The 27,078-nt window shown below is 37.4% G+C and overlaps 1 protein-coding gene across 1 annotated transcript in view; it reads left to right on the top strand.

The window, feature by feature from the left end:
• Positions 1 to 27,078, top strand: part of LOC124721679 (dystrophin-like) — a 286,684-nt gene that overhangs the window by 228,712 nt on the left and 30,894 nt on the right. The window contains exons 12-17 of the mRNA XM_047246753.1: positions 9,521 to 9,705; positions 15,191 to 15,333; positions 15,437 to 15,548; positions 18,369 to 18,625; positions 24,074 to 24,211; positions 24,873 to 25,122. Coding sequence (XP_047102709.1) covers positions 9,521 to 9,705; positions 15,191 to 15,333; positions 15,437 to 15,548; positions 18,369 to 18,625; positions 24,074 to 24,211; positions 24,873 to 25,122 — 1,085 coding nt within the window. The remainder of the gene's footprint in view (positions 1 to 9,520; positions 9,706 to 15,190; positions 15,334 to 15,436; positions 15,549 to 18,368; positions 18,626 to 24,073; positions 24,212 to 24,872; positions 25,123 to 27,078) is intronic.

Below are 27,078 nucleotides of genomic sequence, written 5' to 3'. Positions count from 1 at the left end.
GAGTGATACACAGTCTTTCTCATGTACTTGCCTACATCTACATCCATACTCTGCAAACCACTTTGAAATGCATAACAGAGTGTATGTCCCATTGTACCACTAAGTAAGGCTTTTTCCTGTTCCATTAACATATAGAGCACAGGAAGAATGATTGCTTAAATGCCTCTGTGCTTGCTGAAATTAGTCTTACATTGTCTTAGCAATCCTTACAGGGGCAATATGTAGCGGATTTTAATATATTTTCAGACTCATCACTTAAAGTTCTTTCTTGAAATGTGCCTAGTGAGCTTTCATGGGATAGTTTGTGTTTATCTTAAAGCATTTGTCAGGTCAGTTCTTTCAGAATCTCGATTATCGCTGTTATTAGTCTTATATGTGGTATGGGTCCCACACACTTGAGCAATTTTGTAACACAGTTGCACAAATGTTTTTTAAGCAATCACCTTTGTGAACTGATTGCATTTACCTAGTATTCTAGTAATGAACCCTGCAAATTATTACACCTGGGTATTGGTATACACTGACCAATTCGAACCATGACATGTTAATATTGTTGACATAGAGTGCTATGTCTTTTTGATTTTGTGGAGTGGATATTTAAGGCAAGTTTCTAATCTTTGCATGACTTTGAAATCTTATCAATATCCGACTGAATATTTGTGCAGTTTTTTCAAACTGAAGTTACTGTTAATACTGTCTGCAAGATCATTAATGTGCAATGAACAGCAAGAGTCCCACACGCTTTCCTGGGGCACACCCAGAATTATTTCTACACCTGTTGGTGTCTCTCCATCTGAGATTCACATGATACCCCATACAATCATACTGTCAGTAATAGGTGTATGTGTGGTGCTCAGTCTAATGCATTTCAGAACTGACAGCGCAGAATGTTGGTGATCTGACGGGGACTGGTGTTACCACTGTGGCAAGGCCATTGGCACTTTTAGGGATACTACCATCAGTCAAATTATAAACACAGTAAAGCCAACAACACTCCGCCGTGTGAGTATAACTTCACAACTGTTAGATCGCTGAGGTTGGTAGTAACCTTCAACGGACCACAGTTAACACGAAGGGTTCCAAATAGTGCCAGCTTTTAATGATCAGTACTTTAGGGCTGCCAGCCAACTTGTCGCTCCCTGATTATGGATAGTCTGCTGGGGTGGGGGCACGTAACATACTGATTTATGTAGGTGTCCAGTTAATAATAAGATTGGTACATATGCGTCCAAAGGTGCTGCCCCACAATGTTGTTACTGTCTCTTGAAAAGTTTGACCAACCACTGCCCTAGAGCATATTCTAAGTGAAAAAATTATTACGTTCCTGGAGGGAAACAAGTTCCTCTCAAAGGTTCGGCACGAATACAGAAAAGGGGGAAAAAAACTTCATGTGAAAAACAGCATGCTTTATTTATGTACGACAAATTGCAAACAATTGATGCTGGTGAACATGTAGATTCAATCTTCTAGTATTCCCAATGGCATTTGACATAGTACCATACCGTCGGACATCGCTGCTAACCACCATACGATCATACGGGGTACCTTCGCAGATATGTGATTACCTAGAGGAAATTTTAAATTTGACTAATAGAACCCAGTATGCTCTAATGGAAGGCAAATGTTCCACAGAAACAAAAGCAACATTGGTTGTCACCCAAGTTAGTTAGTTACTTTCATGTTCCATGGATCATTTTCCATGATAGATCGTCATGATGTGGAACGAGTCATTTTACATTCATATTGCAAATTAATTTGTACATATATTTGTACTCTAAACATAATCGTGTAGTTTATTTTTTTTTCTTTTTTTCCCAAAATGAAAACAAGACATACAAATTGATTTAGCAATCCCTGCCCACCACCTTTTACACATTACAAACATAGAAATTCTTCCACAGTAAAGAAGGAGTTGTCAAGGAGAAACGTCTTCAATTTATTTTCAAATTTTACCTTGCTGTCTGTTAGACATTTTATATCATTGGTCAAAATTTTTTGTTGCAGCCTTATGTACCCCTTTCTGTGCTAAAGAAAACCTTAATGTTGAGTAATGAATGTCATTTTTTCTTCTAATATTGTAATTATGTATCTCATTGTTCCTTTTGAACTGTAGTGGATTATTTACAACAGACTTCATGAGGGAATAAATATACTGTGAAGCAGTAGTCAGAATGCCCAACTCCTTAAACAGATGTCTACAAGATGGTTGTGGGTGAGCACCACATATTATTCTTACAGCACATTTTTGGGCAACGAAGACGAGTCACCGCAGAACGTCATTCCATATGACATTACTGAATGAAAATAAGGAAAATATGTCAACTTACTGATTTCTCTCTCCCCCAAAATTTGCTATGATTCTAAGTACAAGGATGAACTAAGTTGTTTTAGGAGCTCCAAAATGTGTTTTTTTTTCCAATTTAACTCTCGTCAGTATGGACATGTAAGAATTTTGAAGTTTCCACCCTATGTATTATTTCATCACCATGTGTTACACTTACCACTGGTGCAGTACACCTAGAGGTGCAGAACTGAATACGATGTGTGTTTGTGAAATTCAGGGTGAGATCATTTGCAGAAAACCAGTCAATGATACTTTTGAGAACTTTGTTCACCATTTCTTCCATTTCTGTATGTATACTGGTAGTGATTACAAGACTGGTGTCATCTGCAAAAAGAACTAATTCTGCTTGTTGTACATTAGATGGTAGATCATTTACACATACAAAAAACAGTAGTGGACCTGAGATTGCACCTTGGGAAACCCCATACGTGATTTCTCCCCAGTCAGAATTAGTTCCCTGGATTCTGTTGGTTGGATTACTGCCAAGTACAACTTCCTGCATTCTTTTGGTTAGATATGACACACAAAGAAGTGACAAAATAAATGATTTACCAGGTAAGATCAAAAACACTACAAGACTTCCCTAATGCTGTCGTTCACAGGAAAGTATTGTCTTTGGATGATCATATGGAACTGTAGAAAAACGAAGTGTACACCACTCATTAAATGTGCCAAATGCCTATGTCAAAGAGAGAGAATCTGATAGTATCCGATTACAAGATTAGTGGTAGTGTAGTCCGTCACATCGAGTACCGGTAAATGTTTAAAAGGTAATAATAACAAGCGATATGCAGTGGAATGATCACGTATAATTACTGTCAGGAAAGGTGAATGGAAGAGAGATTTGTTGGAAAAATGGGATGCCCGTGTAAAGGAAATGGCATATAAGACGCTGTTGCTACCAGTTGTAGAACATTATGTCTTTAAGTTGTTATCTAATAAGTATGACAAGAGACATCGAAGACAGGGCTAGAATCTAACAGGTCAGTATGGCCCATACCAACGTGTAACAGGTGTTGTACTCGCCGAATTTAGATGGGAAAATCGACGATATTATCGCGAAATGTCAGGTGGGTAAATATAAACAAACTGCATTTGAATAAGACTGCCGCGATCGATCATCTCGTGTATGAAGATAAACTTCAGTTGTGCCCGTGGGCGTTGTGTTGCCACCCTTTCTGTTCATCGTGTGTATTAATGACCTTGTAGACAATATTAATAGTAACCTCGCACGTTTTTCAGATGACACAGTTATCTATAATAAATGCCTGAAAAAAGCTGTATAAATATTCAGTTTGGCCTTAATAAAATCTCAAAGTGGTGCAAGTATTGGTAACATGCTTTAAATGTTCATCAAAGTAAAATGTTGCACTTCACAAAACGAATAAACGTAGTATCTTATGACAGTGTCAAATTATGAATGAATCATGGGTGGAATCGGTCAAGTCATACAAATACTTCGGTGTAACTTTTGGGGATACGATCACATAGGCTCAATCGTAGCTAACGCTGGGGGTAGACGTGTTCATTGATACAATTATGGGGAAATGCAGTCAATCTACATAGGAGATTGCGTACAAACACTCGTGCCTCGTTTGTTCGAACCATGGGAGAGCCTCATGGAGGTGCTGAAAGAACTGAACTGGCACACACTCAAATATAGATGCAAACTATCCCGCGGAAGCCTACAATACGTAGTAAGTTTCAAAAACCAACATTGAAGTGACGAATCTGGGAATACTGTTTACTACATATTGCTCCCATAGCGATCGCGATTACAGCGTGACAGACGCGTTTGAGTACAGTCATCATTCTTTCGGCACTCCATTCCCCAATACTGAACTGGATAGAGTCTTAATAAGTGGAACAATGGGAAGTACTCTCTACCATGTACTTCACACTGGTTTGTAGAGCATAATTGCAGATGTGGGGTTCATGATAATAAGAAAGATCATAGCACGTACGAAGGCATATGGATAGCCAATTTTCCCCTCGCTCGATATGCGAATGGTACAGGTCCGAAAATCAATAATATTCTCTGCAGTGCAGTGAATAGTGGTTTACTGACTACATACGTAGACTTCTTCCCCATGGTAATTCATTGCAGTTTGTCAGTTATTGTGGTATACTGTGGGTGGAAACGTTTCATTAAAAAGAAGCAAAATATTTTCTAGAAATTTATTAAAACTTTCTCACTATGAAATCGTCTGCTGTATTGACGAGCTGATCCCACTCAACTAACGACCTAAATAAGCACGTTTTCTTTGATGAAGTGCCTTCTTTTGCAGATGTTTCTGGTGTTGGATTCGTTTATATTCCTCTTCGCTGCAGCAACAGATAGATTTTGTACTCAAGTGGATAAATACTCTATAATATTGAACAGGCACGTGTTGGTTCCTGGAAGAGTCAACTTTCCAATGAGACACTACAACGTTGCTCAGTTATCTTTTTCGCCCTCATTTCCATCACTGTAACGCATCTTGTTGCTTTAATTGTTTCACTTTCGCATTTGTATTTATTTACTGGTTTTCGAACTTCAGTTTGATTTGCCTCAGACGATGTGTCAGGGCAAAATCATATCCTTAACATTTCGCACAGCTCGGCTCAAGACAAGAACAACCAATAGCATTTCTCGGTATTCGGGTCGGGTCACGTGACGTCTCTCGCTTAATACTTCGGAGACTTCATATTCGATTTCGTCGTTTTCAGTTGTTACTGCATTATGACTTGCGTGTTTCGATCGCATCTTTTCCAGGTCAATTGCGCACTGAAGATTTATTACAAACGTCACTCTTGTTTAAGTTGTTACAATTAAATGTCAGTTAAGGCCACATCAGCGGTAAAAAAACTTTTTAAAGATCGTAAAATAATACCTAAGCCAAATTTGTTTGTGAATGACGTGGTCGTGTGGTTAGAGAAATGTCGTTTTTCTTTCCATTTTCGCATTTGTAACAGAGCCTGGTTCTTTCTTATTCATGTGATAGAAGTATGTTCTACAATATTAGATACCATTTATAAAAAAGAGCGTTCTTTCTCAGGAACGAATTTCTTCTATTTTCTGACTTAACTCTGATTAAAATTTAAAGATGAAACCCCAGCAACTGAAACGACAAGCAATGATATTTGTATCCCAGCTTGTTACGAATACTTTGCTGCTTATTCCGAATATGTCGCCATTTTCGTGGATGTGTACAGGCAGGAACCTAAGACGGCAGATTAAATTGCTGGAGCGATCAAGCAGTAATATTTCCGCTTGTCGGAAATTCTTTGCTATTTATTCCGAATACGTCCCGATTTCCGAGGGTATGTTGCTTGTCGCAAATATGTAACTTCGATCGAATCGTCAGCGACACATTCCGAAATTCAGGGATCGAGACAAAGATCGCATCACAGGAGTGATAATGAACAATGCGCAAAATATAGAATGGACATTGATGTTATGGTAACCGACTGCGATTTTTTGCCACAATTTCTATACTTCACTTTTACGCCTCGCTATGTATCACTTAACGACGAAATATACATTTAATTGTAGCAAGCAACACTATTCTCCAAGACAGCTCTACGATATTCTGGTTGCCACTTTTTACAAAAGTTTTCGGAGAATCTGTAATATACGTGAATGTTCCAGAAGCAAAAGCCAGCATCACGGTTTGAAAATATGGACCAAGTTTTATTTCACTCCCCTTTTTCAGAAATAGAACTGTAGTGACGTAGTAACAAAACTCGCAGTTTCATGACTGATTTGCTGACAAATTTGTTCCTACAATGTTCCTTCCACATACAAATACTCAGCTCCAACTGTCATTTGCCACAAAGTCCACAGAAAACCAAAGATTAGCATGTCTACCATACTGCACCAGTGTTGCCAACACTCCAAAACGAAAGAATCTAAATGTGTGTACAAAAAGACAGTAAAGAGCTGAAATAAAACATCGTGTAATGTTTTGAAGTTTTATTTTCCCCATAATTATACTGCCTAGGGCATTTAAGAAGGGGGGATGGGCGTATACAAAAATGCAGTAAGGTTAGGTTGTTAGATAGCTCCAACTGTATGAAGAAAGAACAGTTTGATCAAATTTTATACAAAGACAAGCCAAAATGTAATCAACGCTGATATTATTTCGATTTTTGTCCTGTGGAATAAAGTTCCAGAAAAATAATGTACTCAGATTTACTCAAATCAAGTATGTAAATAAATTTAAAACAACTTAAGGAAATAATTGTTACACAGGATTTTGCATCGTTTCTTAATTGCGTGTAAGACGTTTCATTTTAATCGCATTAATAGCCGAATAGAAAACGTATAGATATTCAAAAATGTACAGTTTCTGGAAAGCACAAAAGAATATAAATTTAGAGGCACGTCGTGTGCGTTTAATTAGAGATATGATTTCTGGATGCACTTGTAATTCTACTGCAGATATAACAATTTGAGATTTTATTTTACGATATGAATGTAAAATATCAGTTCGTTTTTAAAATTTTGATGCAAAAATGTATTCAGATAAATATCTTCATGTAAGTTTGTTTCATGTAACTTTATTTTTCTTACAGTAAAAATATAAATAATGCTTCTTCTAGGTACTTACAGTACAAACTTCCAAATATTAGCACTATAACTTTACATTTCTTATGCTTAGCAAACTACTGCAGTGAACAGAAGTAGTTCAATGTTCCTCTCCTCATTTCAATAGCTGGCACATTGCGTATTGTGTCTGTGAAGCGTTTGTGATTCATTCTGCACAAATCAAAGTCCGCTTAGCTTATAACAGCGTCCATTATTTTGAAGTTGCGAAACTTTGCTGATATCAGCTATGTTGTAACAGCATTTCCAGTAAGGGACTGGACATTTTATATTTCGTAGTTATGTTTTGTATCAAGTAATAAAATATTCGGGGCTATTATGCCGCGATATAAGGGATTTCATTTCAAAACCCAGAATATTTTATTAATTGTGACATTTTATGTTTTGTATGTGGTGTGTGTTTTACTGAGATGCCTGGAACGTATACCGACACTGTTTTAAGGTACATCCACCCGACGCCTCATTCGTCGTGCTCAATCGCAGACGCACGGGAATAAAAGGGCATGCACAAGAATTTGTGGAAAGAACACATTTACGCATTGGTATTCTCGTGTCCAGACGTTGCCTTGTTGCGCAAGTAGCCTGTTAGGAATCCCTTCCTTTGCTTGGGAGCTTGTGTTGCGTTTATTGCAACGAAAAGACAACAAAAAAAGAAAACGCAAAAGCGAATGTAGGTGAAGAATTATATAAACAATAGAGCTACAAGAAATAAGAAGTGATGACAATGTTTTGTCTGCAAATTTCAGGAGGAGGTCAGAACAAGATTTTAGATTTTCTGCTTGGGAAATTGCAACAACAAGACCGACAGTGAAATTTTGTTAGCTACTAACTGGCGATTTATATACTAGTTTGAATTATTAACTCCTCATTTCACGATGGAGCATTTCAATTCTATCAAATTTGTAGCTTGTAGTACGGAATAATTGTATTTTATTATTTGATTGTTTTATACCTCTCTTCACTGTCGGAAAAGCGTAAGCTTGTAATTATTGGCATATTTTGTTGCTATACACATACTGAAATTTGTATCTGTTAGCGCCTGTAAGTATTGTTCTCATGTATCATTGTGACTCGTTCAATATCCATGCAATTGTCTTGTACACTGGAGCAACTGGACACGAATACATAAATAAATAAAAATGATTATTGCTGAAACTGAGAAATACTCAAGGGCGGTTGTTAATCGTTAGGTGAAGGTTAATTAACTTTCAGTGTGTCGTTTGCATTTAATCATGAAATATGATATGTAAATTAATATCCTCGTACTCGACAAACTTGGAAATTTCATAGACGCCAGAATCCGCTAGAACGGGGGTTGTCTTTTTCAGTTTCGTAATTTTTGCATCATCAGTGTGTTCATTTCAATTTTTAGTAGTTTGTTGAAGCGTTACACATACCTCATCACTTCTTTTTTCAGATGTCAGGCTCCTCAGCTGTTGTGCTTTTAAGTTTCCATAGCATGAATGTTCGTTCACAGTTTTTGTATACCCTTCCCATAAATTTTTGGCTTATGATGTATGATCGGAGACATTTTATCTAATAGGTGACGCTCAGCATAACGCATATCGAATTTTTATTCAAATAAAAACTGGAATCAGCAGACATTATTGCACATAAATCGCTTCACAGCATAATCTCAACACACTACACAATGAACATATAAGGGCCCCAATTGCCTGTCGTCTGCCAAATAGCGCCAAGTATTGCATATTGGCGCTGTTGGCAATTTGTGTGCAAGCGCAAAGTTGAACACACAAAAGGTATCTTCTGGACGCACTTTTAGTTTTGTTGTGCTTTTTAATTCAATCTAATAATACATTTTCATAGTATATTAAAGCGTATTTTGAAATCTTAGTTCAATGCAAATAATTTTCCTTTGATTAACATGGATTTTAATTCTTTCATATTGTCGAGAAAAAAAACTAGAAAAGAAGCAAAATGACTGTGAAAACAGCCATTCTTCTAGACCCCACCCAAAACACTCGTTTGCCACCTCTAGAAAGCTAATTTGGCAACGATGGGCTGCGCACTGGCTCATCCGAAACGAACCAATCCTATTGGCCCTCGCTACCCTCAGTTGCTGTTGGTTATTCACGTTTGTGGCCAAGCTGTCCCTAACTATAAGGAATTTTATTCGTATGTAGCGGTGTCACCCGATTACATTAATGGCTTCGACTTTCTTGGAAGCGTAACTTTTTCAGTATTCAGATAGGTATACGTTTTCTTGTTTCAGTTATAAAATTCACTTTTTTAGGGTGTCAGTGGTACTTCGTGGCATTTTGATATTTGCTGTTTTTAAATTCACGACGGAAGTTAATGTCGCGTTTTCGTCAGTGTCCACTGAGAATGGTCACTGATTTCCGGCAGGGTTTTAGTGCACTCTTCACGCAACCAATAGAATCTCCCTCACCACTAATTGCAGGCACTTTTTACATAATGCACCTCAACTTAACATTTTTCTGGGACGTTGTGCCATGACATTCTTTTGCAGGCGCCATCTTGTCGTGTTATATTTAAGTTACACGATACTGTGAATAAACCTTATTTACAATGAATAATAGTTCTAATATTTCACATTTTTGTTTCAGATTTGTTCAGGCTTATTGCTGATCCTAATCGGCAAGTAGACCAACGGAAATTGGGGCTGTTACTGCACGATTGTATCCAGGTACCTCGACAACTGGGAGAAGTTGCTGCCTTTGGTGGATCCAACATTGAACCATCTGTGAGAAGTTGTTTTGAGAAAGCAGGAAAGGAGAGAACAACTATAGAGGTTGATTGATTATCTATATTATTGATTACAATTAGTATGTTTATAAGGAAAATTGTTAAAAAATTAAATTACTACTTACCCAAAATTACTGTGGATGTTGGCAGGAACACAACTGCAGTAATGGGGTCTCTCAGATGGCCTTTTTATTTATAAAACCTTTGTTTTGTATAATATATATTTTCATGATTTCCTGCTTTTCATTTCAGTTCTTGGAAGCAAGACTTAATGGAAACTCAGTTTTTTTTAACAGTGCAGTATTTAAAACACTTGGTCAACTAAAACATAGCAAAATTTGCAGTACCGTATATCTTTATTTTATGTATTAGGCTACTAAAATAACAGTAGGTAATTCTCTGCTTAGTCACAAATTATCACCAGTGAGGTAATATCACAGATTCACAACATAACTGAATGGAGAAACACGTTTCAGTTATGATAAATTGTATGTGAAGTCAACTTCGAGTTTACTACTCATCGTTTGAATGTAGACTGACTATTGCACTCCATAATTATATGAAGGCACATTGTGCCAAATGAGCCCACTTGCTAGTATAACACTGCACCTCCTTTGGCCTCAGTGCATTCAGTTGGGAAGTGTGACATAAAGCTCTTGTATCCTCTCCTGGGGCAAATTGGCCCAGAACTATTTCAAATGGTCCTCGATGTTCCTTATACTGGTACTGGGACATAGTTTACATTCAAACTGCTCACATGTACTTTCTATTGGGAACTGATCTGGGGTCTTGCTGGCCATGGGAATACCTCATAATCGTGCATGTAGTTCATAGACATGCATGCCATTTGTGGACAAGCATTTCCTGTTGAACAATGTTACTGTGATGCAGTTATGTGACAGAACACGTTTTGATGCAGGCTGTTTTTGATGTACTGTTGTGGTGTTAGAGTTCCCTCAGTGGTACCAGCTGTGACCTAAGTCATATTTGATGTCTCTACACAGTGTGACACTAGGAGTAACACTGTTGTGCCTTTCTGAAACATTGAATGTATGGTCATCCGAGGCAGTGTAGAATTGCGATTCATCGTTAAAACACTGGGATGCCATTTGTCGGCATCTGTGCTTCCTGGTCACGGTATCTCTCCACGTGGCAGTTCGTGCGCGGGATGTTAATTCCCTAATCCACCTACCGGTAGTCGCCAACTGATAGGATGACACAGACTGTCGCACAGAGTCCAGTACTTGTTCCCAGATGACAGGGAAAACGTTATAATGTGCTCGGTGCACAGTACAGCAGTCCTCCCTTGGGGTTGCCGACATGATCAGGCGGAGTCCTGACGACAAGTGTGCTTGCTTGCTCTTGCATTCCCACACTTTCCATCATGAAGCCACTGCCACATCCGAATGCTCTCCCAGTATAGATATTGTGCAATTTAACTACTTGGCCAAATTGAGACCCACGATGAAGTCTCCTTCGAACTCTGTCAGTCGACGATGCTGTATATTCGTGTGAGACAGCATTATCAGTGCATCCTTCACACTGATCACTCGACATCTGACACTCTCGACACCCCTTACATGAAATCTGGCAGAGAAATAACTGAACTGACAGACAAACAATGCAGGCTTTAAGGTCAGCAACTACACTGTTGAGTCATGGGACATCTCTTATCTCGATTCCCTTCGCCCATTCACCTTGCGACCCCTCTGTCGGGCTGTGGCGTTCGTTTGTATTATAGGACTGTGTATCTGCTGTGTGTCAATAAACTATTGAAAGAGCAATAGCTTAATGTGAAAATTTGAGTGAAACTTGGAAAAACCACTACAGAAGACCATTCCTTATTGAAACAAGGGTACAGTGATGAATGTGTGTCACACATTTAAGTTTTTGAGTGGTTTAAACAGTTGAAAGAGGGTCGAGAAGAGACTGAAGATGAGTCGTGTTTAGGGCAACCCTCACTGTCAACAGAGGAAGAAATCGTAGAAAATGTTGGAGGTTTAATCTGAAAACGCTGTTGGTTGACTATTTGTACAGTTGCTGATATTGGAAAAATCAACGAAGAAACAGTTTAGCAGATTTTACATGAATATTTTCACATGAGGAACGTTTATTCAAAAATGGAATCCAAGAACCTGATATGTGTCAAGACGTTTTTGACTAAGCACGGGATCCCTGTGTTGAAACACTGCTTGCCAGATCTTGCTCAGTGAGACTTTTTTCTGTTCCCAAAAGTGAAATATGCACTGAAAGGAACAAAATTTTAGACAGTTAGTGTTGAAAGAAAAAGTGATGAAGACCATGAACATGCTTGTAGAATGTAATTTCAGACACTGTTTTGAACAGTGGAAAATTTGCATGGACACTGTAAGGATTGTAAGAGGAACATTTTCAAGGAGACAATGTAAAAGTTGTGAGGAAGTATAAATAATGAATATTATATTCCTAATCTGGTTATTAGTCAGTCATACCTAGTATATTCTACCAAGCTTGGTAACAGCACTAAACACAAACAACACTAATGCACTCTGCTGGCCATTCTACCTGGAACAGAGAATCACAACTCAAATTATTTAAGCCAGGATTACACTATCATATTTCTCTCTCAAAGTTGATATATCAAATATTTATGTCACAGAAACTTGATGGTGTAATAAGGAACGTTGTCAAATCTTACCTGTCATCTAATAAATATGATCTAATCTCAGGCCTCGCCGTAGATTTGATCATAAAAGTCATTCGCCTTCTGTTCACTGCAATGTAAAATGTAACTGCTTGGAACGCTGGCATTGCTACAGCTATTTGACGTCTCTCTAATGTGTGCGCAAGGGGCACAGCGCATGCTATTAATTGGGTGTTGATTGGAAAGTGGAATATGCTGAAGGTGACATCATGTCCAACAATCACAGCTACAGCCATCCACCTCTGCATCTGGAAACATCCAGGCAGCTTTTCAGCGAGCCAGAATAGAGGATGTGGTCACACACTAAAATAAAAAATTCTTTCTTAGCTTTCCATTCTACTTTGTTTATTTTTGAACTCTAAAGTGCCTCATCTGTTTTGTACTTTTTATCACTTTTTTAGTTGTTGGAACACTAATTCCATTAACTAAATTATTCAAAAATAAAAATGGTTCTTATTGCACATATAGTGTGCCAAATATTTATTTACCTTCAAATATTCCCCCTTCAGTGCTTTCTAAATCACTTCACACATTTCTGGAATTATTTTGGTTAATGTGCAATGTGATATTCCACTTTTCTTCCAAATACACACACAGTCCAATTGTGATACTAGCAACTGCAGTACATAATAACAAGTTGTTGTCTGCCATCTTGAAATTTGATGAAAAATATGATGACAATGTGATGCCCTTGTTGTTGTTGTTTTTTTTTGTTGCTGCTGCTGCTGTTCCATTAAAATATATAATTTGTTTACATCACTGCTCACTGAATTGCTTCAGAATAACTTCAAAGAAATTGTAACGCAGGTAAATGCATGATTTGGAAAACATTTGTCCAAACTTTCACAAATATGAGAAATTCATAATTTCTGTGGTATTTGACAACTTTGCCAAATTCATTATGTATGTGGTATACAAGGTGTCCCAGAGGGAACGGTCACTATTGAGGGATGTGTCAGGAACCATCATTTGAAGCAAAAAAGGCTAGTAAACACAGGCTTTAAAATGCATACATTGAGAGCTCTGAACACATCCTCAGTAGAAGAGGTGTGTTCCACAGTAGCGAAGATGAACAAGTGCCTATACCTGTTAAGGTATGCACTTTAGAGCCCATGTTTACTACACTTTTTTTGCTTTGAATGATTTTTCCTGTCATATTGCTGAATGTTGACCATTCATGGGACACTATATAATCGAAGTGTGCACTTGCCGTTACCAGAATTGCATTTATCTGTAAGCCTGAGAACACAGGTCTGCAGAATAACGCTATAAGAGAACATAAACAGGGGCAATGGTGCATCTTTCTGTATTTTCCAGTTACTGTCACAGAATTAAGGCTGTTATTTTTCTTTACTGGAGCATGTTTCACTTTCTATCTTGCTTCCCCTCAATTTCCTGTGGTTTACAAACTCCCTGTTGGCTTCTGTCTCGGGTTCTTCGGCCAACGTTCATGTAATTATTTTACTGATGTTTCACCAGCACGAGTGGCTGGCATTGTCAAAGCTTCACTCTCCATTGCCGGAGCCGAGCTCGCGGCTGCAGACTGTATGTACCTGCGGCTTCGAAGCTTCAAAGCTTCACCCTCCATTGCCGGTGGTGAACTGAACCCGAGCTTGCGGCCTCGAGCTCGGCTCCAGTTCACCACCGGCAATGGAGGGTGAAGCTTTGACAATGCCAGCCACTCGTGCTAGCGAAACGACAGTAAAATCATTACATGAACGTCGGCCGAAGAACCCAAGACAGAAGCCAACAGGCAGTTTGTCAACAAGTGACCACGAAAGCCTTAACAACTCCTGTGGTTTGCCAGTTCCACATGTGGACTCGTGAACTGTGACAGATTTGTTGTGAGGAGCAAGTGTGGTCACCCTGTGAGTGGGTGCCTTTTCCTGGTTGGAATGTTTGCTGCAGCCTGTCAGGCCATGTACCAATCCAAATGACTGACCCTGAGGAATGCATCTGAAAATTATTCTGCATTAAACAAAACTTTTAACATTTTAGATTTTTTGTTATTTTCAAGACTGTTTTCATGCTACTGTATTCTCTGAAAGCTGCAAAATTTGGAAATTAATGTATGTACAGATATTAATGATTTTTATAAAATGATGTTTGAGGGGTTCTTCAGTAGACATATCTTCTGTCTTTGCGTAAATATGATTGTAGTTCTTGCTTGATTAGTTGTCTGTGCTACAGTAATTTTACCTTTTTCACCATGAAATATTTACGTTGGATGTAAAGTAGATAAATATAGTAGTGTTATATTTTAAATTCCAAGGAGAAGAATGGCTGGCAAGTACTTGCCTTCAGGAGATTAATTTCCAAGTGCTGCTAATAGAAACAGTAAAAAGTAGAAAATACTATTCCTAGATTTTAGGTTTTGCGTTAACCTCTCCCAGAGAGGAAAGAGGGATTGGTTGGGCAAGGCTGGAAAGGAGGGAGATGCCACTCAGATTGTAGGTGGAGAGAGACCTACCCAGTGTGATTGTTTGGGGAGACAAAGATTTTTTAAAATCAGATACGTAAGCTGCTAAACTTAATTACCTTTTAGAATGATTGTACTCATAAAAATAATGAGGGGCCTTGTTTTTTCATTCATGTAAGGCAGAAGATGATATTTAACATCAGTATCATGGAGAGAGAGTTTCTTCACAGGGAGTAGAAAAGAAAGGCTGCTATATTCCCTAATAACAGAAGATATACAAACCTCCAATTGTGTAACCCTCCTGCCCCCCTTCTCTCACACTCTTATTCTGTCTCTCTTCTGGAGTTTGTATTTAAAATAAAATGTCATGTTTCTTTTAGTGCGGGCAACTACTAGCATAATAATACAAGCAATTACTAACTTTTCTAGGCTATCCACTTCTTGAACTGGTTGCAACAAGAGCCACAGAGCATGGTATGGTTGCCAGTTCTCCATCGACTTTCTGCTGCAGAAACAGCAAAACATCAAGCTAAATGTAATATATGTAAAGAATATCCTATTGTTGGATTTAGGTATGTTTCTTTGCTTTAAACATAGTCAATTATTGTACTAATTATTGCAGTATTTGTGAAGAACTGATAATAGTAATGTTTATAATATAATTTTGGTTCACAGGTACCGCTGCTTGAAGTGCTTCAATTTTGACATGTGTCAGAACTGTTTCTTTTCAGGAAGGAAGGCTAAGAACCATAAACTTACACACCCCATGCAAGAATACTGTACAGCTGTGAGTAATCACTTAAACACTAGAATTTTATAGTTATAGTGATGTATAAGATTATAAAATGCACCCACTTCTCTTCTCTTGTTAGTTACTTTTGTCAACAATGAACGTGAATGAATCTTGTGCAGTGTCTGTGAGAAGCTCATCAAATGGTTTAAATCAGTTATAGTATGTGGTTTGTTAGAAAGTCATTTCTTTCATATTTGCGACAAGGGTCAGATCAGTAAAACAACAGATAAAAAATGTGTTTCACAAGTAATTCAGAAGTCCATTTAACGTATGATTTTCATATAAGAACATTTCGTCTTGAACATTGTAACTGTTTATATGAAGGATTTCTCATAAAATGCAAGAAAAATGCTGTGTGTCACACAGGAAGATTACAGTTATGTTTGTGGTTCAAAATAACAGGAATGTAGTTAACTGTAAAGAATCCACGTAACATATGAGAGGTAACAGGACACTAAATAATTTGTAGAGGTAACAGGACATTAAATAATTCAGATTGCTTCATTGTTAATCAGTATGTTGAACATTGGTTCACACTGACAAAGAATCTAAAGTAAAAACAGGAATAAAAAAGGGAAGAGAGGAATAAATTCTCAGAAGAAAAATCCTTTTCAGAAATTTGCAGAGAAGCTGATGGATTGATAAATACATACCTTCAGGAGACAACATTTTCAGTAAAGTTGATGAAACGCATAAATACGTGAAAAAATGGTTCTCCTAACAAATGAAGCAACAAGTTTCATCTTTTTGGGGGGGGGGGGGGGAGAGGAAATAGTTGAGGAGTGAGGGAGAGCTAGAACAGCTCATGCAGAACTCAAAATAAGAGGCATCCATGAGTTATTAGAAAGAAGGAGAGAGAGGCTCAAGGAAAAGAAATCAGAGAAGTTGTAAGGCAAAGGACACTATATTGCCAATTTGAATTAGTTTGGAGGAATAGAAGCAGAAATAAACATGGGGACAACAAAATAAATAAGATTAAGGGCAAGTGGAAATAATATATGTTAAGGGATATCTGTACAGCAATGAGATGTTTGCAGGGAGCTATGATCTAAGGTGTAGTACACAAATATTTCAGCATTATATCTGTTTATTAAAACTGTGAAAGGAGACTGAAAATGCTGTAATCTGTTACAGTCATAGTAAAGTAAGGATATAAAAGCCAGTGATAAGTACATCAAAGGGAAAAAGAAGAAACCACATTAAAGTTAGAGGAAACAACAGGACATTAATCAGAGGAACTGAAATGTAGATGTTACCATAGTGAGGAGTTCGTTACTTGCAGCTAGTGAATGTAACAATAATAAAACATCCAAATAACTAGGGTAGAGGCTACATTTTTATATTATTCCACAATATAATTAAACCAGTGATGTTCGCACAGTGTCTAGTGAAAAAAATGTTCTGTAAATTAAGGAAACTACAATTAAGTAAGAAAATCTGCTCCAGACATTGTAAAATCTTTGTGGCCATTTGTTTGGTATTTTGTATTATATTTACTACATCAAAACTTTGCAAGTATGTGAAATTATTTATAAACAGTCAGTTGACATGTTTTAGCTTGAAGTGGGATGGCTGCTTGCAGAAGTCTTTTAGCAAAGAAAAGATAAAGTGCAGTTGATTTCAAACAGATAAATGTTTCTTTGTTTGGTGAATTTAGAGGTAACAAAGATAAAGTGCAAGAAAAGCAAAGACTGAGGAGCAATAAACATGCAATGAAGGGTGTGTAGGGAAATGAGTTAATAATAATAATAATCTTCATTTGTCCATAAAAACTTAACAGTCTTGGACATAGTCAGTTTTTTTACATTTACCACAATGATATCAAGCCATAAATATGAGTATATTCAAAGACTAGCACATTGTGTAGTGTTATAGGTATTTACTACCACCAATATACTGCAATATACAAAATTAGTACTATCAGTTATGGCATTCATGAATATTTGTTTGAGTTCAAACATGTTGTAATTAACAGTTGTTTCAACTTGCTCTAAAAAAGATTTCCCTTGACCGAGAGAGTGACTTCAGAGTGTGATATAAACAAATGTACACATTCAAAGTGTAAAAGAATGGAACTAGAAGGAAACAAGGAAAATTCATGGACAGCAAGCATTCTGAAAATATATTTTTGACTTAATCTGCAATATTGATGATTTATTTGTTAACAGAATATGGCATTTACTCCAGTCGATATTTCATAGTTAAATTTCACTGTCTACAATGTATTATTATGCTTGTTTGATATGGCATTAATACAGTAATGAGACATACTGATAAATTATAAATGAAATGCATAATGTTATTTATGTTTTACAGTATTACTTTATTTTGTTAATCAGTTTTCAGCTTACTGGGCCATCATCAGATTCTAACTGATAGTCAGTTAAAGTCTGATGATGGTCATGTATGCCAAAAACAGAGTAACAAAATAAAGTAATATTGTAGAAAATAAACAACATCATGCTTTTCATTTATAGTAATGAAGTTATTCTCTCAAGAAGACATAGAAGAAGCAGTTAAACACCATATTGATAAAAGTTATTCATTTTAAGTTATTTACAGCATGTCCTATAGACCATAGAAGTGATATGGATAATTAATTGTTGTAGTTAGACTGATATTGATGTGGAAGAGAAATTTACATTGAGAAATTACTCATTGATAAAACAAGTTTGGGGTTGCAGTGAAATAAGTCCCATGTTGGTATAAGGCATAGTGAAACTCAGTGCACATGGTATTGAATAGTGAGGCGAATGGCATTTTGTAAATAAATTTATTTGTTAAAAGAGAATGTTCACTCACATTGAATTTCAGACTACATCCGGTGAAGATGTCCGTGACTTCACACGTGCTCTACGCAACAAGTTCAAGTCTAAGCGATACTTCAAGAAACATCCGAGAGTAGGCTACTTGCCAGTCCAAACAGTTCTGGAAGGAGATGCTCTGGAGAGTCCTGCACCATCACCTCAACATTCAACCCTCAGCCAGGACATGCACTCTCGTCTAGAAATGTACGCATCGCGGCTGGCAGAGGTGGAATTGCGAACCAGGAGTAATTCTACCCCTGACTCGTATGTATTTCCCAAGTCACACATGACATGAAATATGTGTTGTGGTATAAGTAGAGCACACCAACAACCTTCTTCTAGTAACATTAATACTGCTTGCTAAAACAACTACTGGCCCTTATTGATCCCTGTTTGTTTGTGGCATTCTTTGCCATAACACATTTTTGTCACCATAGAGAACCTTACCTTTGTAATTTTTTATCACTGCAAGTTTACAGTTTGACATTGTCATGTGATGGAACTCCTACTTATTGGAGATGTATTTGTAGTACTGATTAAAATTACTGGAATCAGATATTTAGGAAATGAAGAAATGATGTTCTATTTCCATTCAGATTAGTTCATTCTGAGATTAAGGTGATAATTTGAAGCTGCAGCTTTTTCAGAATAAATGCAATTTGTAAACATTTGTTTACAATGTTTCTCTACTGAACACCAATAGAAAATTCTTGTTTTACAATAAGAGACATGGACTAATATTAAGAAGAACATTAATCAACCAAGAAGAATTTGACAGTCAAAGAAGAGTACCTTCTTCTTTTGAATACTCTCATAATTTTAAATGAATTTCAAGAAATGAAGAAAGAAGATATGGAATTTTTAGTTTCAGAGCAAACAAAGCTTGAACATGTCCATTACAAATCATCGTAAAAATTGGAGATAGGTTAGCAAATTATGCTAATTTGGGAATAATGCTGCTCCAGAACCAAAGTAATTGAAGAAAAAGATGTGTATGACATAAAAGGAAATTCATAAAAGTTTAGTGAATGATTATCAAGTGTTTTAGTTCCTTCATATTCATATTCCCATGGAATTTTTATTAAAGTATGTGGAGGAAAATATATTTTTGCTGAATCTGCAGAGCCATATAGGGTTTATTAACAATCAGTATTTTTTATGAAGAAAAGTGAAAAATGTGGATTACTTTTCAAATACTGTAATTGCTTGTTGGCATATTATAAACACTGCAAGACTGTGCTATCAAAAATATATGCATATGTTTTGCCTACAAAGCAAAGATAATTGTAAATGTACTGTAATCTTATTTAACTGTTTGTATGCTAAACTTGCACATACTTCCATTTAGATCACTATGAAAGCAGCAGAAGCAGTAGTGTTTCTCAGTGCTTTGTGACATACACATCATGAAAATAGTGATGTGACATTAGTAAGGATTATTGACTTATGTTGCACAGTAACATGTCATGTAATTGTTACAGTTGTGTGCTGTTGCCATCACAACCATTGAATTAAACTGTTTTACTTCTTCAAGCAGACATCTATATGGATATTATTAACATTCAACAAAGAAGTTAAAGAAAAAACTGTTATTCAAGTATATTTTGTACAAAATAACAGTGGAAATGGAATTAAGATTGAAGATTGAACTGCGTCTCAAGAAGCCTGCATAAATCAGAATGTTATGTGCAAGAATTTAGCCCCAAAACTGAGAAGCCATATAAATTATCTTCTAAGGAGTAGTCTAGGGACAAATATGTGTTACGTGAGTATTTGAAAGCTGGATTACATTCTTCGCTATGGAGTTGAGAAGTTGTATTTGTTCACACACAATGTGTAAAGCAGCTGCCAGTATGTTCTATGTGAGTATTTGGAAAATGGATTACATTAATGATTTCTGCATGTTTTTTTATACACATTCTGAAGAGATAGCATGTTCTTATGCTACACAAAGTGGTCCATCAAAGATTTCTGCTGTGCTGCAACTGAAATTCTCACATGAAGATGAAATTAGTTTGCTATGTCAAATACCAGAACACATATGATGCTTCACATTTCTCCCAGTGTATGCTAAAACAACTTTTCTTATTGGCCCTTTACCCAGTACACAGTGGAGCCAGAAGACCTGAAGACAACTGTTTTCCGCCAGCAGTCTGGGAAGGATCCGACATTCACCAACAAGAACTGACATCAATATGTGAAAATTTGTTTTAGAAAAATTTATTTATTATGATGGAAAGTGAAACTCTTAATCAGTTCAGTACATCCTGTAGAGCAGACTGCCATCTGTTTAAATAACTGAAGCAGTTCTTTGTGTGTAATTGTTGAAGGGAGTAAGGAAGAGTAGGGTTTAACATCATGTTGACAACAAGGTCATTAGTGACAGACTACAAGATCATATTGTTTCAAGGATGAAGAAGGAAATCAGCCATGCCCTTTCAAAGAAACCATCCTGGCATTTACCTAGTCCAACTTGGGAATATCATGGAAAACCTGTCCAATTTGGGGAAACCACGGAACACCTCAATCTGAATGGCAGGATGCAGATTTAACTATTATTGTCCTGAATGCAAGTCAAGTTTCCTTTAGTAGTTGTCAAATAAATTATGGATGCAAATGAAATGACTGTCACAAAGAAATGTTACAGTAAAAGGAAGTGGAGTTTTTTAATGGAAAAATTTGCCTTGGAAGTCTGCCACAAGTATGCTATAAAGCTAGCAGTATGCTTAATTTGTGATAAGCTTGGTTGGAAAAGGAAGATTCACAAGATAATTACTGTATGAGTCAACAGATTGGATACATGGTTTCAGCTTATTATAGAATGTAACTGATACAGCTGTTATAAACTTTTTTAAAATTCTGTCAGGGAAATTTGGAAAAGAAAGAATGTGAAGTTACTTTAGCAAGGAACAATCAAAGTGTTTATAACAGAATATTAAGAGGTTGAGCAGTGGATTTTTGAATGAAAAGTTATTAAGCTGAAGCAGTGCAACTGTACTCATTGAGCAATATAATCTACCCATCATTAAGTTTTGCTGCTCTTGCATTGACTGTGTTTGCAGTAATAAATATAATCAAATTGGTGGAAAAATTCCATAAGAGAGTAATGGAAGGACTTAGATAGATACAAGGGTTATGTGGATACAAGAAACAAACAATCTGCTAAATTGAATTAATTTGAAGAGCTTCAACTTAACACCCAGAATCAAGTGCCAAAAAGAGAGATATTTATAAATGACATACTTTCTCTCTCTGTTGCTTCACAGCAGGTTAACACTGTTTAATTGTATGCAAGTGAAGGAAAGAAACCAAGATGTGAATGAAAATATAACATCATTTGATATTTGTTTCAGAAGATTTGTAATCATTTCCTTTGTCATGTGAAACAAACTGAAAATTTGCAGTGAACTTTATGATGAAACTTTCAAATTCTTTCTGTATTTAAATTTTGTGGTAAGAAATTTCATTGTTTTTAAAATTCAATTGCAGTTTGTGCAGAAAATGCGCAGCCTGAATGAAGCATGTGTTTCTTTGTAGGACATTGTTGACCAAACAAAGAATAAGCTAGAAGAAATTGTAATGATACTAACATTTTGGATGCAATATGTGGGTTTCACAAGCAACATTATTGTGATATAATGATGAAGAATCCACCTGTTTACTGTAGCAGCTATCTGTGGTCTTCTACTTCACATGCAGAGATATAGTGAAAACATACAATGTAATCTGCAGTTTACAGTAGTTTATGAAGCACTTACTTTAGAACTTGAAATAAATGCTGTGCAGTTACCATCATTCTTGGCACTTGACTGGGAAATTAGAAGCTGCATCAGAAAATAACTGTCAGAACCCTACATATAAAATTTGCAAAGTACAAGAATGGTCAATTACGATATGTTTTGAGGAATATGAATGCCTTTTCATTAAGTCTGTGTACTCAAATGTGCATACATCAGAGAAACAGAAAAAAAAAAATTTCTGTGGTATTGCTGAGATGGAATCATTTGTGGTTCTCCATGAGAAGTTTTGGTTCTGAAATTTCTTCTTTTAGAATTTTTAGTGGGATGTTCATTCCATTATTACATTAGTAATGGCTGTAAAGCTAAAAGGTCAAATGTGACAGTATCCATTAAATAATAAATGACATGGGAATACATCTAGAGACAGAATTTCTGCAAGTTATTGTATATCAGCTTTGAATAACACATCACTGAATTTCAGATGGAACCAAAAAATCACAGAGTAACTCCATCAAAGACTTGACTCCATCAAAGACAAGAGAAATCATCATAATGTGCATTGCACACGAGGAAAGCTGAATCTATATTTTTAGTTCTGCCAGGGAAATATTCACAATGTGTATTGCACACGGTGAAAGCTACATAGCTGTAGTAAGAAATCAAACTATTTCAGATAAAATGTAGATATGTTCATTTTAAACAATCACTAAGGATAGTTATAATAATTTTCACATGAACGGTCAGTTGCCATGTGACAGTTACGGTGGGTGAAGTAAATGAAATCAAATGAAAAATGACTTCTAGACATCTCAAGATTGAAATAATGAAGTTTATTAGCCAAGAAAGTTGTAGGATATCAGATAATGTATCAAACTTCACTCATCTTTAATTTTAAGAAGAGTTTATGGAATACAATTCACAAAAGTGGCCATTACGATGGACAGTGTATCAAGATTTAATGTGTTTCAGCTGTCTCTGCAGTTATCTCAGTAAAACTGAAAGTGTGCACAATGAAGACACAAGGGGAGAACAGTTGAGATTAACAGTTTTATAGGAGATTTATTGACAGCTGTTGTTAGGCAGCATTACTTCAAATTAAATGAAGATAGAGGATTATTAGAGGTCCAGCACAAGCTTGTTTCAGGCAAGGATGGGGCTGGAAATTGGCTGTGTCTCTTTCAAAGAAGTTACACTGTTAATTACCAGAAGTGGTTTAGGGAAACAATGAAAACCCTAAACCCAGGATGGGCATTTGTGTACCATTTCTCAGTGGTTTAACTACTGCTCTGCTTTGATGCAAATTATAGTGTAGTCTGCATAACGATTGCAACAAGACCAAAAGTGGAAAACTGGATGTGATATACATTCAGGAGTTTTTGTCACTCAGATATGATAAAGAGTTCAGTCAGAGTTAATAAATCAAAGAGGGACTCCTGAATCGTCTTCAGTGAGTGCAAGACAACTCATAGAGTTTTAAAACTATCAAATATGTATGTTGAGTTAAAGGTTTTTTCTCATATTTCCTATAATGTTCTTTTTCTTGTTTAATTGTCAGATATTTTAGCTAAAACTCAAATATCAGTAGCTAGAAGAATGACTAAGCTTGTGTACCATTATAATGTTTCATCATGCCATATCATTCTAACTCACACATATGAAGAGGATAAAGGATGGCAATATTTGTGCTTATGAAATGGTTTTAACAAAATCTTGGAGCATCAGTTTCTGATGGGATTATCCACAAGCACTCTGAAAAAAAGTGCTGTTCAAATAATGACGAGACCCAAAATAAACAAACAAGACTGAATTCATAAAATAGGCCCCGTCTGTCAAATTATTTTCATTAAAAATACTTTTAACAAAAAATTTTATTGTAAACACTTTTTTGTAGTCAGAAGTTGTACCAAAAGGGCAGACTGAAGCTTATGCGTGGATGCTATAATTAATTCCAAAATGCTTCATTGTTTTACAGAGATGATGAACATCAGCTGATTGCCCAGTATTGCCAGTCGCTCAATGGAGGTGAAAGTGTCCCAGTACCTCGCAGCCCAGTACAGATAATGGTTGCAATTGATGCAGAGCAGCGAGAAGAACTCGAGGCAATGATAAGGTACTAATACAGTAATTTGAATTTCAGTCCAGAGGAAGAGTTTGCTGTAATTTGGTTACATCCTACATGAAAAATATTAATCTGTTTACTGTCTCTTCCTATCTTCTCTCATTGTCTCTGTACTACTGTGTCATACCCTTAAATCCAACTTTCTCCTTCCCCTCTTCTTTCTCATCTGTCCCTAATGACCTCATTGGTATCAGAGTGTTAGATTCACACTTTCTTCCATTCTGTACCTTCTCCCTACTCTTTCACTAATGGCCCCTCCCTTTACATGTTCCCAACTTCTCATTTATATCCCCTTCCCCTGCCCCATCTCACCACACCAAACCAGACTTTTGTTGCCTACCCCATCCTGTCTCTTCTTCCTCTTCTCCAAAGACTGTCAACATGAAAATAATACCAAACACTTCGGAGTCCTAAGTATTTGAACACATTTAGACATATTCTATTAACAGGTAGAAAAAATAAAGCTGTGATAATAAATTAATAATATTAATTTTTTAAATAAAATGTAAATGTCATGGTTGCATATCATTGACTGCACAGTTCCTCAACACATTCTTACTGTGCTAACCCCTGTACCTATAAGCTGCAACCAGTAATCACTTCACCAATCAGAACTATTAACTGACAAGCATTGTTTATTGCTGTCAAACAGGGAACTGGAAGAGGAAAACGCGTCCTTGCAGGCAGAGTACGAACGTCTTCGTGCTCGCCAGACACCTGGGTCAACCCCGGAGGAAGCTAGCCAGATGCCAAGTACTAGTGCTGGAGGCGCAGACATGCTGGCTGAGGCAAAACTGTTACGTCAACACAAAGGCCGGCTTGAGGCTCGCATGCAAATTCTTGAGGACCACAACAGGCAGCTTGAAGCACAGTTGCAGCGTCTGCGACAGCTCCTTGATGAGGTACTGACAGTGTATATCTTTTAAAATACCATAATAATATAATAATGACACTGTTATGAAAAGAAAAGTTTGCTACTCATCATGTGGAAGAGATCTTGATTTGCAGACAGGCACAACAAAAAGACTGCTGTACATCTAGGTTTTCAGCCAAAGCCTTCTTCTAAAGTAGAAAACACACATCACACATTCACCAAAACACAGCTCTCACACACATCACTACTGCCTCTGGGCACTGAGGTCAGACTGCGAGCAACTGCAACTGATGGGAGAAGTAGTCTGTGGATGGTGTGCATAAGGAGGATGCTGCTGGAGACAGGAGTAGGAGGCATAGCAGGATGGGGGTGGGGGAGGGTGTAGTGCTGCTTGTGGGAGCATGTAGGGACGTGATAGAGATAGGGTAGGGCTGCTAAGTGCAATCTGGAGGTTTTGTGGGGCGGCGGCGGGGGGGGGGGGGGAGGAATAGAGGCGAGGAAAAGACTAGTGGGCATGCTGTTGGAATAGAAGGCTGTTTAGTGCTGAAGTGGGGTCAGGGAAGGGAATAGATGGGTCAAGGACAGGGACCAGTGAAAGTTGAGGCCAGAGGAGTTACAGGAATGTAGGTAGGATATATTGCAGGGAGACTTCTCACTTGTGCATGTCGGAGAAGCTGGTGTTGGTAGGTAGGATCCAGATGGTGGAGGCTGTGAAGCAGCCCTTGAAGGTGAAGATCATCACGTTGGACAACATGTTCAGTGACTAGGTGTTCCAGCTGTATTTTGACCACAATTTGGTGGTGGCCATTTACACGGACAAACAACTTGTTGGTTATTGTGCCCACGTAACAAGCAGTACAGTGGTTGCAGCTTAGTTTGTAGATCACATGTCTGCTTTCACAGGTAGCTATGTGACTGATGGGGTGGGTGATGGCTGTGACTGGACTAGAGTGTGTTGTGGTGGAAAGATGTATGGGATAGATCTTGCATCTAGGTCTGTTGCAGGGATATGGGCTGTGAGGAAAGGGATTGGGAGCAGGGTTAGAGTAAGATGGACAAGGATATTGTGTAGGGTTGGTGGGAAGCAGAATACTGCTTTTGGAAGGGTGGGAATGATAGTGGGTAGGGTATTCCTCATTTCAGGGCACGATAAGGGTTAGTCCAAACCCTGACAGAGAACATGATTCAGTTACTCCAGTCCTGGATGGTAGTGAGTCATGACAGGACCTGAGGCACCTACCATCTCTGGCATTCCAACTGTCTAGCCACAATGGAGCACTTCCCTGTTCGCATGAATGGCCACTGACAAACTATGGTAAAGACCTTCCAGCTGCAGAACATGCTGTCCAACATAATGCACTTCACTTCAGTGACAACTTCATAGCCTGCACTACATGGATCCTTCCTACCAACACCAGCTTTTCTAAACTGCACAGGTGGGAACTCTCCCTGCAATATGTTCCTATAACCCCCACAGCCTCAACCTTCACTAGTCCCTGTCCTTCACCCACCTATCCCCTTCCCTGCTCTCACTACAGCACTACACAGCCTTCTATTCCACCAGTGCACCAAATAGTTTTTTCCCCTTCTCTACTTTTCTCCTTTTCCACTCCCCTTTCCTCTCCCTCAAATTTTACAACTGCACCAAATAGGCCCCAGCATGTTTCTGCATACTCCTACGAGCAGCAATACTCTCTCACCCACCCCTACTCTGCCATCTCTCCCGTTCTCTGCCCCAGCCTCCTCCTTACCCCCACCTCCCATGAATTGCTTCTCCCATCAAGTGCAGTTGTTTGCAGTCCAACCTCAGTGGCCAGGATGTTCCATTGTTTGATAGTAAAATAATACATGTTTATTACACTTACCTGTTTTCTCCTGTTACTTTATTTGATAGTTGTATTACTGCTGCTTCCAGAAATATACACATTTTAGTAAATTGTTTAACTACTTGAATCAAATTTTATAAACTTAATTTTTGCTGTTT

Source organism: Schistocerca piceifrons, chromosome X, assembly GCF_021461385.2.
Source record: "Schistocerca piceifrons isolate TAMUIC-IGC-003096 chromosome X, iqSchPice1.1, whole genome shotgun sequence".
Taxonomy (NCBI): domain Eukaryota; kingdom Metazoa; phylum Arthropoda; class Insecta; order Orthoptera; family Acrididae; genus Schistocerca; species Schistocerca piceifrons.
Note: the sequence above shows the minus strand (reverse complement) of the source record. Positions and strands in the feature narration are given on the sequence as shown.